The sequence below is a fragment of the Balaenoptera borealis genome (genome assembly GCF_965194805.1).
Source record: "Balaenoptera borealis genome assembly, chromosome: 6".
NCBI lineage: Eukaryota > Metazoa > Chordata > Mammalia > Artiodactyla > Balaenopteridae > Balaenoptera > Balaenoptera borealis.
Genome location: NC_138863.1, coordinates 72,448,622 through 72,461,868, shown reverse-complemented (window position 1 = coordinate 72,461,868; position 13,247 = coordinate 72,448,622). Strand labels below are relative to the sequence as shown.

Sequence of the window (13,247 nt, the reverse complement as noted above, 5' to 3'; positions counted from 1 at the left end):
ATGCAGTATAGATTTTCAAATCAAATTATCATTGGTAGAACAATTTTGTTTTCCATAACTGGATTTTCAATCTTTAAACACATGAGATGTTGCTCTAAGTACTTTTCCAAAGAAGAGAAGCCAAACTTCTTGGTTACTTACCAGAATAATGAATTACAATCACTAACAGAAAAAACATATTAAATGTCTCATAAATTTCAAAGTAGCTGGTGTAAATTTTTCTACTATACAGGACTAACCCAGAATTCTTAATGATGTTTTAATAGTAATCATAAATAATTGAGACTTCTCTGTTATTCACTAAGAACTGCTGAAAATGGTTATTATTTCTTTTCTTTTGAAAAAGAGAGAAAGGACCTGTGTGACACTAATGCTCTTTTCACTGTGCCAACTTCACATTAGTGGCAATCTGAGGGTATGTACACCCTTCAGTGATAGGTAGACAATGAGTTAGAGTGCATTTAATGCCATGAGGTAAAGCTGTCTTATATTCTTGGATATCATTTTTACCTAGTGATATGCAGTATTTTTCGAATTAAAAAAGCATGGCCATAATACGGAATAGAATGTAAAAGTGACATCTATATCTTAGGATAAAATGGAGGTTTGCAAGGAATCTTAGAAATTCATAGGACCTTTATTACTTAAAGACAAGCATCTACTCCCTCAATGGGATACTTTAAGGGAAACATGGAGTCTCTAAATTTAATGCATTTATTCACTAATTTATTTAGTGACTTCTACTGAATTGTATAGGACTAATACAAATCCTGTGGCTTTGGTACAAAATGACTCTCAAAGAACCAGAGCTTCTAGGATCCCCTCAACGATCAACTAGTATTTAAAATGGCATATAAAGACAGTCACAATCTAGCCCCACAGAAGTTCTGGTCTCGTATCTCATGATTCTCAGTGAATCTCCCAAACTCTAGGCACATTTTGTGATACAACTGTGTTGAGTAAACAGTGTAACCAGTTTGAGGCACTGCTTGGATGATAATGATAATGATCATGAGGAGGAGGGGGAGGAAGAGGGGGAGGAAGGGGAGGAGGAGGGGGAGGAAGGGGAGGAGTAGGGGGAGGAAGGGGAGGAGGAGGGGGAGGAAGAGAAGGGGGAGGAGGAGGAAGGGGAGGAGGGGAGGAGGGAGGGGGAGGAGGGGAGGAGGGGGAGGAGGGGAGGAGGGGGAGGAAGGGAAGAGGGGGAGGAGGGGGAGGAGGGGAGGAGGGGGAGGAAGGGGAGGGGGAGGAGGGGAGGAAGGGGAGGGGGAGGAGGGGATGAAGGGGAGGGGGAGGAGGGGACGAAGGGGAGGGGGAGGAGGAGAGGAGGGGGAAGAAGAGGAGAAGCAGCAAAGCCAAGAGAGGTATACGCACAAGGTTAAAATTGACTAACCCCCTCTTTGCACCTTCCTCCCCGAACCTCAGAGGTCCTGTTTAGTTACAACATTGTATTTATGTACCTGTCATCCCCTCTGACTGGAATGCATAGCCCTTCCTCCTTTACACAAAAATAAAGCCTGTGTTTTAATTTTTCCCACAGCTAGTTCAGGAGTTTTAATATTTCCCTTTTTTGAGCTTCCACATAACTTATTACAGCATTTATTGCACTGAGTGACAATTATTTGTTTAAAGTTGATCTCTCGCACTGTAGTGTGAACTTCTAGAGATCAGAGGAACCAACTTATTCACCTCTTTATGGACCTATTCAACTCCCAGCAGTATAATTTGCCAGAAACCCTCAGGAGAGTTTTTAATATTATCTTTGTCTCTGAGAACTCAAGCCTGTATCAGTTCAATTTTCCTCTCCCACTGGTCTAAATATTGTTCTTATTTCCAACTATAATAGTTATCATATGTCTCTAATGGACATATACAGTGTGCCTTAGCATATAAAAATTATTTAAGCATTGATTAATTTGCTGAATGATTAAATCTACAAATGCCACATTGTTTAAATTTCAGGGCAATAACTTACAGTGTCTACAAATGACTATGAAATATAGCTCTTAACTATATTTTAGATTGACTATAAACAATTACAAGCAAATTAGAATGACTCCTTCCAATTTTTTGGGGCCTTCATTCCCAACTTTCCCCGTCCTTACCCAGTTTTCTAGATGTAGAAAGTTATGAAATAAATGTGGATTCTTGGTATATATGTCATTTACAATAAAACATCTTTTTATCATCTTAATTATAGTAATGAAATTTTCTGTATCAAAATATTACTAATATCTTAATTAAGAAGTCATTCAAATTTCATTCAAAGTTGCAACACCTTTCAATAGCAAAAGTGTTAAATTTAGATTACACTAAATAGCCTAAGATACATAGGGTGAAAATTTTAAATGCATGAAAAGATTATTTTAGGGACTCTAAAAGCATAACTGAAAGTATTTCCAGAAATCTATAGCAAAATAACAAAGGTATGAAATGAATTTATTCTATTTTAGAATCACAGAAGTTTAAAAACTAAGCAATGAGTGTGGTAGGAGGATCTGTTATTATAAAGTTTTACAATTTGTCAAATTGCCAAACAGGCCATTTTTAAGAGGCCATGTTGCAAAGATGCCTATGTTTCCTATATTTTATGATTCTACTGGGTCTCTTAGGTGTTTGCTCTGGGCATAATTAGGAGGTTACATTTCTTTTCACAGCAACTGTACTTAAATTTCAAAGACATAAATATTCTTTAAGAGACACAGATTTACCTCAGGGTGCAAGAAGAATAAAGTGTAAATAAGATTAATAACACAAGCCATTTATAGAAGACAGATATAAAGAATAAAAGTGATACTATTTTATGTCACATATTGAGCATGAGTAGAAAAATCAGGGTAATTTTTTTTAAAGGGCCTATTTTTACATTTAAAATGTAATAATAAATTAAGTTTAAACAAATGAAAAAATTATGAATCCATGATAAAAGAAATCCTTATATTTTAAATTTTTAATAAAATTATATATTATTTATATATTATATTTTATTGTATTTTACAGGTATCAATATAAAATACTATTTAAAAAGAGTAAAAATTTCCAGTTATCACATTTTCATAAAATCCACCAAAGTATTACACAAAAGTCTGTACTTACTTTAGATTAACTATCACTAAATATTCTTAGAGTAGCTACTACTATACAAATGTCTCCTAAATTAAAATCAAAATTGTTAATAATTCTTGAGTCAGGTAAGTAGAGATTGTAATACATCTAAATTACATTGACAATAATTCGTTCCAAAATTGTGCGTGTATCTTTTAAATGTGTATGACATTTAACATTTTACTGAATAGTTAATATAAAATCATTTTACATGCTTTTAAAGACAATTTAAGTTTAAAATTGAAATTAAGTACATTATATAAAGTACAATACACAAGTATGTCACATAAGTACATTTATTATATCTTCAACTGAAAAATGGGTTTGTTTAAACAAAACTGTCTACATGAGCAATTCTACTTTTTATTTTTCACTAAGTAATGATTAGTATAAATATAGGATTATAAAATATTCTCATGACTTGAATCATTGAATGGGTTATACATTTTTTATGCTTGCAAATTATTAGATGATTTCTGAAACCTGAACTACTCTCTTCTATTTTACGGTTTTGTCTCCTAAAGTGCTGACATAGTCATTCTGTAATAGACGCATGTTTAACAACCTTTTGTTGTTTATTGATCCTTGGGGAGATAGATATACAAAAGACTCTGTTACGAGTACTATGGTTGATTATTCAGATAATATGAGTAAAGTGTTTATAAATTTGTGACTGACATAGTTTGAAGTTTTTATAAATGAAACAGGAGATTTTGAGCTACTTTGTCACATTGCTTAAACCAACCTAAGTTTCCAGTGATTAGTAATAATGAGAGCACAAATATATTGTAAGACTTGAATTATACTAGGATATAAGCCTTTTTTATTCATGAGGCTAAAGATTATCCTTTCTTACATTATGTTATAAAAATATTTATGAACTATGATGATACACTAAAATTAATATAATAATAAGTAAGGTAATTTCTGAATATGTCTGAATATTCTTATTAATTATAGATTTATATAAAGGAAAAACTATAGAAATTAGATTTCTAAGTTAGGGAACCAATATAAATTTGGGATGTTTTTAGTGAAAAATAAGTTAACACTAAATCAAAAAGTAAGATCAGTGTAGTGTACACAAAGAAACATAAAAATGGTGTTTGTGTTACCTTTTTACTTTGATGACTATGGGGAGTTTCTTGGAATAAATTCAGATGTTATAAGAGATTTTTAATTAACAAGGTGAAAGCAATTAATTTTTTAACCTCATAATTCTTTAAACATTACCCATAATATCAGCATTTTTGTTTATCTTATTTTTTTCTTCACAACTTAATAATTAAATGTCTAAAGGTATTAAAGTTTAGAATCAAGGGTTACACATAGGCCATTTTAGAATTTTAAGTTGGCCCTGCCTAAGTATCATATGGCTTTAACTTTACAATAAAGTTTGTTCTTTTAACAGTTAATAACAGAAAAAATTGCAGTTGAGCTATTAGGAGGTAATAAGAGGCAGAATATGAAGCCAAGATGTGCTCATTACTGGCATTACTCTAGTTACATCTCATGCACATTAAGTAATAATGAAGAAATGAACAAGTAGATATAGGAAGGGTTTGTTAATATTCACGGAGGTGCAAGTTTATGTAAAAGATATAGTGAAAGTTTGGATTATCAGTAAAAACATATGCCTAGTCACTGCTTAACTGTTTATACTGTAAAGATTTCTCTCTCTGATAGGATAAAAAGCATCTTTAATTTTTTTGCTTTTCCTGCAGCATCTAATTTAATGCTGTGTACACAACAGTCTTTTAAGAAATGTAAAAACATACTTAGTTGATTACTAAGATCTATAGGTATCATTCAATAGAGGAACACAATTTAAGATCTGAATAACTGGGGACTTCCCTGGTGGTCCAATGGTTAAGAAGACTCCACGGCTCCCAATGCAGGGGTCGCGGTTTGAACCGTGGTCGGAGGGTTCAAACATACCACATACCGCACGGTGTGGCCAAAAAAAAACCCATCTGAATAACTGGTAAAATTCTCTAGTCCTGTTCACAGGTCTATAGTTATCAGAGGATAACAACGTTTTAAGAATTCAGCTTTACCTATGGGATTCTCTCAAACATCCTGAAAAAGGATTATTTGTAACATATGTTATTGTATTGTTATTTTAAATAATAGTTCCTTAAGTGTTTAAAAAAAGAAAACCACCTAGAATAAAGTAAAATGATTTTACTATTATTATATAAAGAAAATTATATAGACAGAAAACATATAATGTACTCTGTTCTGGGAAGGCCTCTTTGATAAGTTAATATTTGACCTATGACTGAACAATAGATGAGAACCACTTGAATATTCAGTGGAAGAACAGCAACAGTAAAGACCCTTTGTTTAGAAATAATAAAAAGACAAAAATGACTGGAACATAGTACATAAGGTACAAATTGTATGAGATAAAGTTGGAGAGGTTGGCAGAGGTCAGAGCATGCGGGTCTGATATGTCATGATGAGGAATTTGGACTTTATTACTATTGTAATGAGAAGACACTGGATAGTGTTAAGATATCCAGATATAATCTGGTTTCTTTTTTGAATAGATCACTCCAGCTACTCTGTGGAGAATGCATAGGGAGTGTGCTGAGGAAAGCAAGAATGAAAGCAGGGAAAATAGGTTCTTTAAGTTATTATGCTTTAAGCTGTTACTTTATGTATACATGCATGCACACGTGCGTACACACATATATTTTTGGTTTGATATTTTGGCATAGTTTTCTTGCATTTCTTTTCTAATTACTCATGCTTGATATGGGTAGCCCTATCACGAACTCGTATTGCTCCAATATAGGTGGGTTAATTTTCCTTTAGTTTCTTCTCACTTTATCTGATAATTGTTTTTATATTTCAAAGTACTTCAAATTGAAGAATATTTTATATGCTATTCATGTTTCTTTTTTCTGAGGATGAAGGGAGCTAGAAGAGGGAGAGCTGTACCTGGTTTCTCATATCCCTTTCCCAGTTTTATTGGAAGCAGTGTACCTGATTTCACTCTATCTAGTCAAGGGAATATCCTTTTCCCATGAAAGATGCTCTTGGGTCTTGAGAGATTCTTAGAAGATTTCATTTGAATTATCTTCATTTATCCCATGGCTGCTACCTTCCACTCAATGCAGATCTTACTCACCTCTCTCCAGCGGCTTTTCCTACTCTCCTCCCAGGCCACAGAGCAAATATAAAAAAACCAGTGGGAGAGGTCATGACTTTTGGGCCTTTTGGGTACCTCTTAACCTGAGCATTCACTCCCTCAGATGATCTTATCCTTACTATTCTCTTGGGTGTCCCCTTCTACCAAATCCTAGTATGTCTGGAGATAATGCTCTGGGTTATTTTCATTATTCTGCCTTTCTTTAGCTTTCCTCTCCAAGAGGAAAAATCAGAACAGCAAGCCCTGGTTCTTCTTAGTCCTTCCGGTAAGAGGAATACCTGGCAGGGAAGAACTTGCCTCTTGAGGGATTTTCCAGGTCTTTTCCCTGAGTTATTCCCTCAGTTCCCATCTCTCCAGATAGGAGAAAATTAGGTCGAGCTTTTAGAATTTTAATTAATCCCCTTCCCTACTCTTCCCACCCTTGCGTTCAGAAGGGAACAGAGTTTGCAGCCATACCCATTCCTGGAATCTGTTACCTCTCTCTCTTTCCCTGCCTGTCATTTTTCAGAGATTGTGGTTATAAATCCATGTGTAGAGATTCCCTTGTTGTGTTAGAGGTAGAGGGTGTCAGGGGTCCTGGATAATTAACAAGTAAGGACAAAAACACCTATATATTAATAAGTAACTTATTGTGATAAGTAAGTAGGTATTATGTGGTGCCAGGCACTGTTCCAAGAACTTTACACATACACTCATATAGACACACACCCATTTAATCATAACTACAAACCCTATGAAATAGGAATTAGTATCATCTCCATTTTACAGATGAAAAAACTGAATCACAGAGAGGTTAAATAACTTGCCCAAGGTCATATAGCTGGAATGTACTGAAATTAGAATTCAAATCCTGATCATTTGGTTACAATGTCCAGGTTCCTAAACAATACACATACTGTGCCTTCATATCAGAAATCTGTAATGAGAGTTTAAGCCACAGCTGAGGCCAAAAAACTGAAATATAGGGCACTCAACTTCTAGACCAAATAGTCTCATTTTCATTAATTATTATTTATTAAATGCTTATCCCACTTGATAATCTTATAATCCTACCAGAACCATTATCTCAATTTTAAAGAAGAAATAACCTGAAGAGCTAAAGCAAGTTGGTTTAGAGCCAGCATGGGTATCTGAGTCTCTGAAACTCCAAAGCCCTGGTTATAATGGCCATACCTCTATTCAACTGTTTTAATTCAGAATGCATTCCTTTGTAACATTTTTTAACCTTTAAGTGATTTCTATTAACATCCATATAAGTTCATTTTGACTTATTGCAATAATTTTCTTATTCTGAAGTATATGGTAAAAGTCTATTTCAAAGATAGTACTTAGGCCTAATTTTACATATAGAATGCTAAAGAGTAATTTTGAGGGCAGAAGTCCATGGTTGAACTGACTGATGTTTGAATTAGGACACATAGGACTTGTCGAGGCATGTTGTAATTTTGTGAAACTCTGGTCACAGTAAGAAATAGCTTCTTTTATCCAAATGAATGCCATTCACTATATTTTAAAAAGGTAATTAAAATGTCAGCCAAGAAAATTAACTCATACATTGGAATCCATCCTATGGATTCTTTTATGTTCTAACACTTGGTTACTATCTCTAACCTTTGGTTTGCTTATGAGAGTAGGTAAATCATGACAATCCCTACTCCAAAAAATCTATACTTAGAAGAGCCAATGTTTTAAGAAAAAATATTAATTTATGACAAGATAATATTTTTCCAGAAACATACACTTACTTCTGCTTTTTTACGCGCTTCCATAGCTTTCATAAGCATCATATGTTGTCGCCTTCTCTCTCGTTCCTATTAGGCCAGATAAAATTAGGAATATAACTCAACCATAGTTAATAGTTTGATTTTCAAATGGAAAAACAAAACAAAACAGAACAAAAAAACTCGGTATAGCATGTTTAGCATTTATAGACAAGTCACAGTAAATACTAAATATAAGACAAGAATGGCCAGTCTGTGCATGTTTTAGTTCAGGTTTAGAAAGCAAATACAAGAACAATCAAAAGCAAAAAGGTAAAGCAATGAACATGGAGACAGTGTAAACAGAAGCATACAAGGTTTACTTATGGTCAGTTGTGATGCTCCTTCAAAAGCTGGCAGAACAAAAAGCATAATGGTTGGCTGGAACAGGTCAGTTACCTTACATCTGCTATTAGAAAAACCACAAATATGTACTACAGCCAATTAAACCAAAGGTTGTGCTGTTCTTAAATTTTTAGATCAGGCAGAAATTGATTTATATTCACTTTCACTTCATGGTTTTAGAATTAGTTATTTTTATTTCAAGTACACTATCATTTTGTAAATCCAATAAGCCACCGACAAATTGGAAAGTTTTTTTCAAGCTGTTATAGGCATAATTCATATAACAACATCAATGAAATGGGATATTCCTGTTTACTGATGTCTGCCACTTGATGCACTATTTAAAGCCACAAAAGCTGCACCATGGGCTCGTAAGTGGAATCTAAAAGGCACAGTATGAAAATAAGGTAAGCATTAGCTTACTTCGATAGTCTCATTTTACTTTAAAATAAAAAAATCACATAGCTATAGTACTGAATCATTCTTTTTGATTAAATATACGTGGTTCCCCCAAAGGGATATTTCTAAAAATTTCTAAAATTTGTCCATAAAACCAGAATATATTTCATATTCTCTCATCAACCTAACTCAAAATTCCCATTGTACTCAATGGCAGTTTTGCATCTAGAATGATGGGAGAATATGGGTCATAATTGTATCTAATTGGATAGTGATCCAACTTTCACTGTGACATCAGTAACGTAAACTTTTAGACAGCAGCCTTGTATAAGGCCTGCCCAATTCAATTGAAAATCTTGGAAACGTACCATATTTCTTTATAGACAGACAAGCAGATGTATGCAATGCACTGTGCTGTAAAGCCATGCAGCAGTATGTAAAATGACAGCAGCCAGTGCTACACTTTATGCATTGCTATGACAACCATATCACAACCAAATCACAATGCGGTGTTAGATGTACAGAAATAAACATACCCATACCATATCTAGTCTATGCCTCTCCAACTCCTGGTAGAAAGAGTTGGCACAACATTATGAAACAGAAATCACAGAGTCATGAAACCAATTTTTAACCCCCCGAAAGACACCAATCCCAAAACCAGGAATTTAAGCAGGAATTATACTGGAACTTTTAAAGAAAATATCTTGAAGATTTTTCCAAAAATAGATTTAAGAAAAATTATAAAACGTACATTTCGACAATTGTATAACTATGTGTCTACAGACCTGATGCTTTAGAAGAACAGCTTGTTGTCTCCTCATTTCTTTTTCCTTAAAAATAAGAAACTTTTAAGATGGATTTTTAGGGAAAATTTAGAACATGCAACAAGTATTAAAAGTTCCTTTTCTGAGATTCTATAGTCTTCCATTAGGTTGAACCATATGAAACTGCAAATATCCAATAATTTTTTACTTATAAAGTGGCAACTTCATATGGTTCTACCTAATATATAAAAACCGTATGACAGGAGCGAGGATCCTTATTCAGTAGCCATTTAGAGTTGAAATTCAGTGACCTAATAGCAAGCACACTTCAATGACCCATTCACTGAACTGACTAGCTAGATAGAGCATATCAGATACAACTGTCACTAAAAAAAAAAAAAGGAAACATAATGAAGCAAGCCTCAAATCTAGCTAATTAAAACTCTCTTCACTCTGAATATAAATCCCTAAATACACTCTGGGATTAACAGCATCTATATCATTTCTATCACTGTGTAGGAATGAGAGTGACAAGAGAAAAGGAATCAGCTTGAGATTTTTATGCCCACCTATGATTGAGGGCACCATCCCAAAGGGGTAGGGCTTAATACAAACAGTACTGGGAATGTCACCAATCTGAATCTTTTTATAAAGGTAAAATATGGATTAATTAATATTAAGGGCAGCCATTTTGAAAAGGAGTAGAAATCTAAAGAACAAAGTAAGAGAGTCTATGTAGAAAAAGGTAACAAACAGTTCCCTGGTTTTATGATATAGCTGTAGTGGCTGTTTCTTGAACTGGTAGGACCACATGGCTGCCCAATTTCAGTAAATAACTATCAGAAAAAATGGAAGGTAAGGGGTGTAATGTGTGTCAGGGTGGAGGCTGGAGGGGGACTGAGGGTCCAACTCTCTTATGTTTCAGGCCAGAAAATCAAAACCAAAACATCCCCAAACAACACATCAAGTTACAATAAATAACAATGGCTAATTTTATTATTGGTAAATTATAGCTGATAAAGTTAGGTTTTTGTTTCTGTAGGCTTTTCGCTTTTTAATAGTTAAAACAGTTGTTAGACATTAACAAAGAGAACGTTTTAATCTAAGGAGAGAATCGGATTTCGAACACAATTTGAAACTTAAACATAAATGATACAAAATAGCTCTGGGGAGATCTTATCCATCAAAACTATATACAGGTATTATGCAATAGTTTGCATTTCTGATTTGGTCTGCTATTTAAAGAGCTCAAAGTATCACACAGAACCTGTATCATGAAATATAAAAAAATACATACAATATACATACAATAAAAACACACACTATACACATGTTTTACCTGTGCTAAACATTTTTTTAGATAGTCATTTTGAGGAGGGCTATTTTTTTTAATAACTGATACCGGTATAATATCATACAGTTTTTATTTTTGAAAAATGAAAACTGATTCTCATCTAAACTAACCTTTATTCGTTTCTCGGCCTCCAATAATTTGGCATTTGCTGCTTCTTCCTTCTTTTTCTTTTTTGCCTGTGCATGCAAAACAGGTCTCAAAGTCATGCAACAGCACCACTGCAACTTGAAAGTAATCTATGACTTGAAAATGGAGCTACATGCCTCACAGGTACAAAACAACATGGAACATATATGTAAACAATTACAGATTTTCCCACAGTTAATATTGTATTTAACATACTAATTTCATTTCTAATGTATAGATTAGCATTAAGATATAAAAAATTCTTAAATTCATAAGAGTATGTCAGCTTTTCTTGACTTCTTCAAATTCTATTAAAAGTCTGAAATAATTGAGTGTTTATTATTTTACATTAAAACTTAATCACAGAAAAAATTATTTTATGTAATTTTTCCTTCTTTTTCTGATTTTTAAAAGTAAAACATGATCACCATAAAAAATTTAGAAGATGGGATAGATTTTAACTGATAATAAAAGTTATTTAAATAATAAATCAGTAACATTTAAAAATGAACATGTCCACTTTATTTGGATTTTTTTAATACTTGAAATTTGAGATAAAGTAATCCATTACTCAGCTGATATAAATGAAACACATTAAATCTGATTTTCTCTAGCTGTATATTGTGATTAAATTCAAGGTTTTTTAAAAAGATAGAATGGAAACTTATAATCTTTCATGAAGTACATTTTGAATATCAAGGTCATGATACCAAATCTGAGCGTCATAATGTTAAAGTCATTAATTATCTAGTAGTTTGATAACTATCCAGTAGCTACTGTCAATTTACTTGAAGATAGGAGTACTTTTGATTTGGATTTTTAAAATTAATTTGAAATGGATAAGGAAACGTGTATATTTCTAGAAGGAATAATCATGTAACATAGAACACTTCAGCTATTTGACACCCTCAGGGAATAAATCGTTTATACCAAGAGTTTCCTGAATAGCTGGGAGGTTATAGCAATTTTGAACATTAGAAGTTTATTTTCACTATTTTGGATGGAAATAATTTTGAGATATATACTGCTTAGACACACTACACTAAATATAATTTGGCTTTTTCTTGATGACTTGGGGCAATTATTCTGAACATCAGTTATTATACTATACAGTTCCACAGAGTAATGTCTTTCAGCTGTTAAGGTGTTGAAAATTGCTTGCTATTCAACTAAAAGATCACAGACTCTTGCTAGGCTTTTGAATTCCTATACATGCTGGTTGGAGTTTTTCTGTATTTTCCCTTGCTATATCTTGTGGCTATTATTTTACTGATTCCCATGTATGTCCTCTAGTCCTATTCCATCAGCTTGTGGGGAAGCAGGGTATATTAGAAGCCAGAAAAACAAGCTGATTAAACTGTTTCTACGTTTAAAATTTACTTTCACTCTTGTAATATTTTATTTCTAAATTAAAAGTAAATACCTGACTATAAGTCCTAATGAGTTTTCTAAAAGTAAAGAACACGAGTTTCAGCACATGAACCTTATGACACCTATACTGGCTGTTCAGAAGTTTTCCCGGTTTCTTCTTCTTTTTTGTCTTATTTCCTGGGTTGTTAGGATTAGAAGTCTGCTAAATAAGGTTCAGATAAGGTCTTACTCTATGCATTATGCTTAAAGAGAATTTCTGATGGACATAATATTAATTTGTATGAGTGACAGAATATGTAGGTAAGATTTTTATTTTTGTAGACTTTAAAATATATGACAATATTACTTTAATCATATCACATTTAAGAATTCTACCTCTAGAATTTGCTGGGCTCGAAGCTCTTTTTCCATTCGGATTTGTTGTATTCTCTTAATCTTTTCCTGTAGAAAAAATTATAATAATTTAAGATAATAAAATAAACTAAATATCTAGGTGAAAAGTATTTAAGTCGAATCAAATAAGTTAAGATATAAATAGAGTTACCACAGGTTGCACATGGTGGATGTAAAATTTAATTGTTTAGTTTAACATCATATATATGTTCATGTCAAATTAACATGACTTTATAAAATTTCTCAAAACAATTTGTAAAATACAAATGCTAAATATGTATACAGAAACTAGGTAAACTAAACTCATTTAGCCTGTGGATTTTTGTAAGTATCTGCAGTTACAATTATACTTAGTTTTAAATAAATACAGGACAGAAAAGTAGACAAATAGTGTATCAGGAGTGAGAAAACCTAAGGCTAGTCCTGAGTTACTGTCATTCATTGGATGATCATGAGCAAAGAGTAACTACTCT

At 33.0% G+C, this 13,247-nt stretch overlaps 1 protein-coding gene across 16 annotated transcripts in view; it reads right to left on the bottom strand.

Moving 5' to 3' along the window:
- Window positions 1–13,247, bottom strand: part of BAZ2B (bromodomain adjacent to zinc finger domain 2B) — a 297,378-nt gene that overhangs the window by 60,437 nt on the left and 223,694 nt on the right. For 13 of the 16 annotated variants that reach the window (XM_082395173.1, XM_082395167.1, XM_082395172.1 and 10 more), the window contains 5 exons: window positions 12,757–12,822; window positions 10,995–11,060; window positions 9,552–9,596; window positions 9,306–9,332; window positions 8,005–8,070 (listed from right to left, as the gene is read on the bottom strand). In XM_082395173.1, coding sequence (XP_082251299.1) covers window positions 8,005–8,070; window positions 9,306–9,332; window positions 9,552–9,596; window positions 10,995–11,060; window positions 12,757–12,822 — 270 coding nt within the window. The remainder of the gene's footprint in view (window positions 1–8,004; window positions 8,071–9,305; window positions 9,333–9,551; window positions 9,597–10,994; window positions 11,061–12,756; window positions 12,823–13,247) is intronic. The other 3 variants (XM_082395177.1, XM_082395181.1, XM_082395171.1) reach the window with 1 other exon arrangement.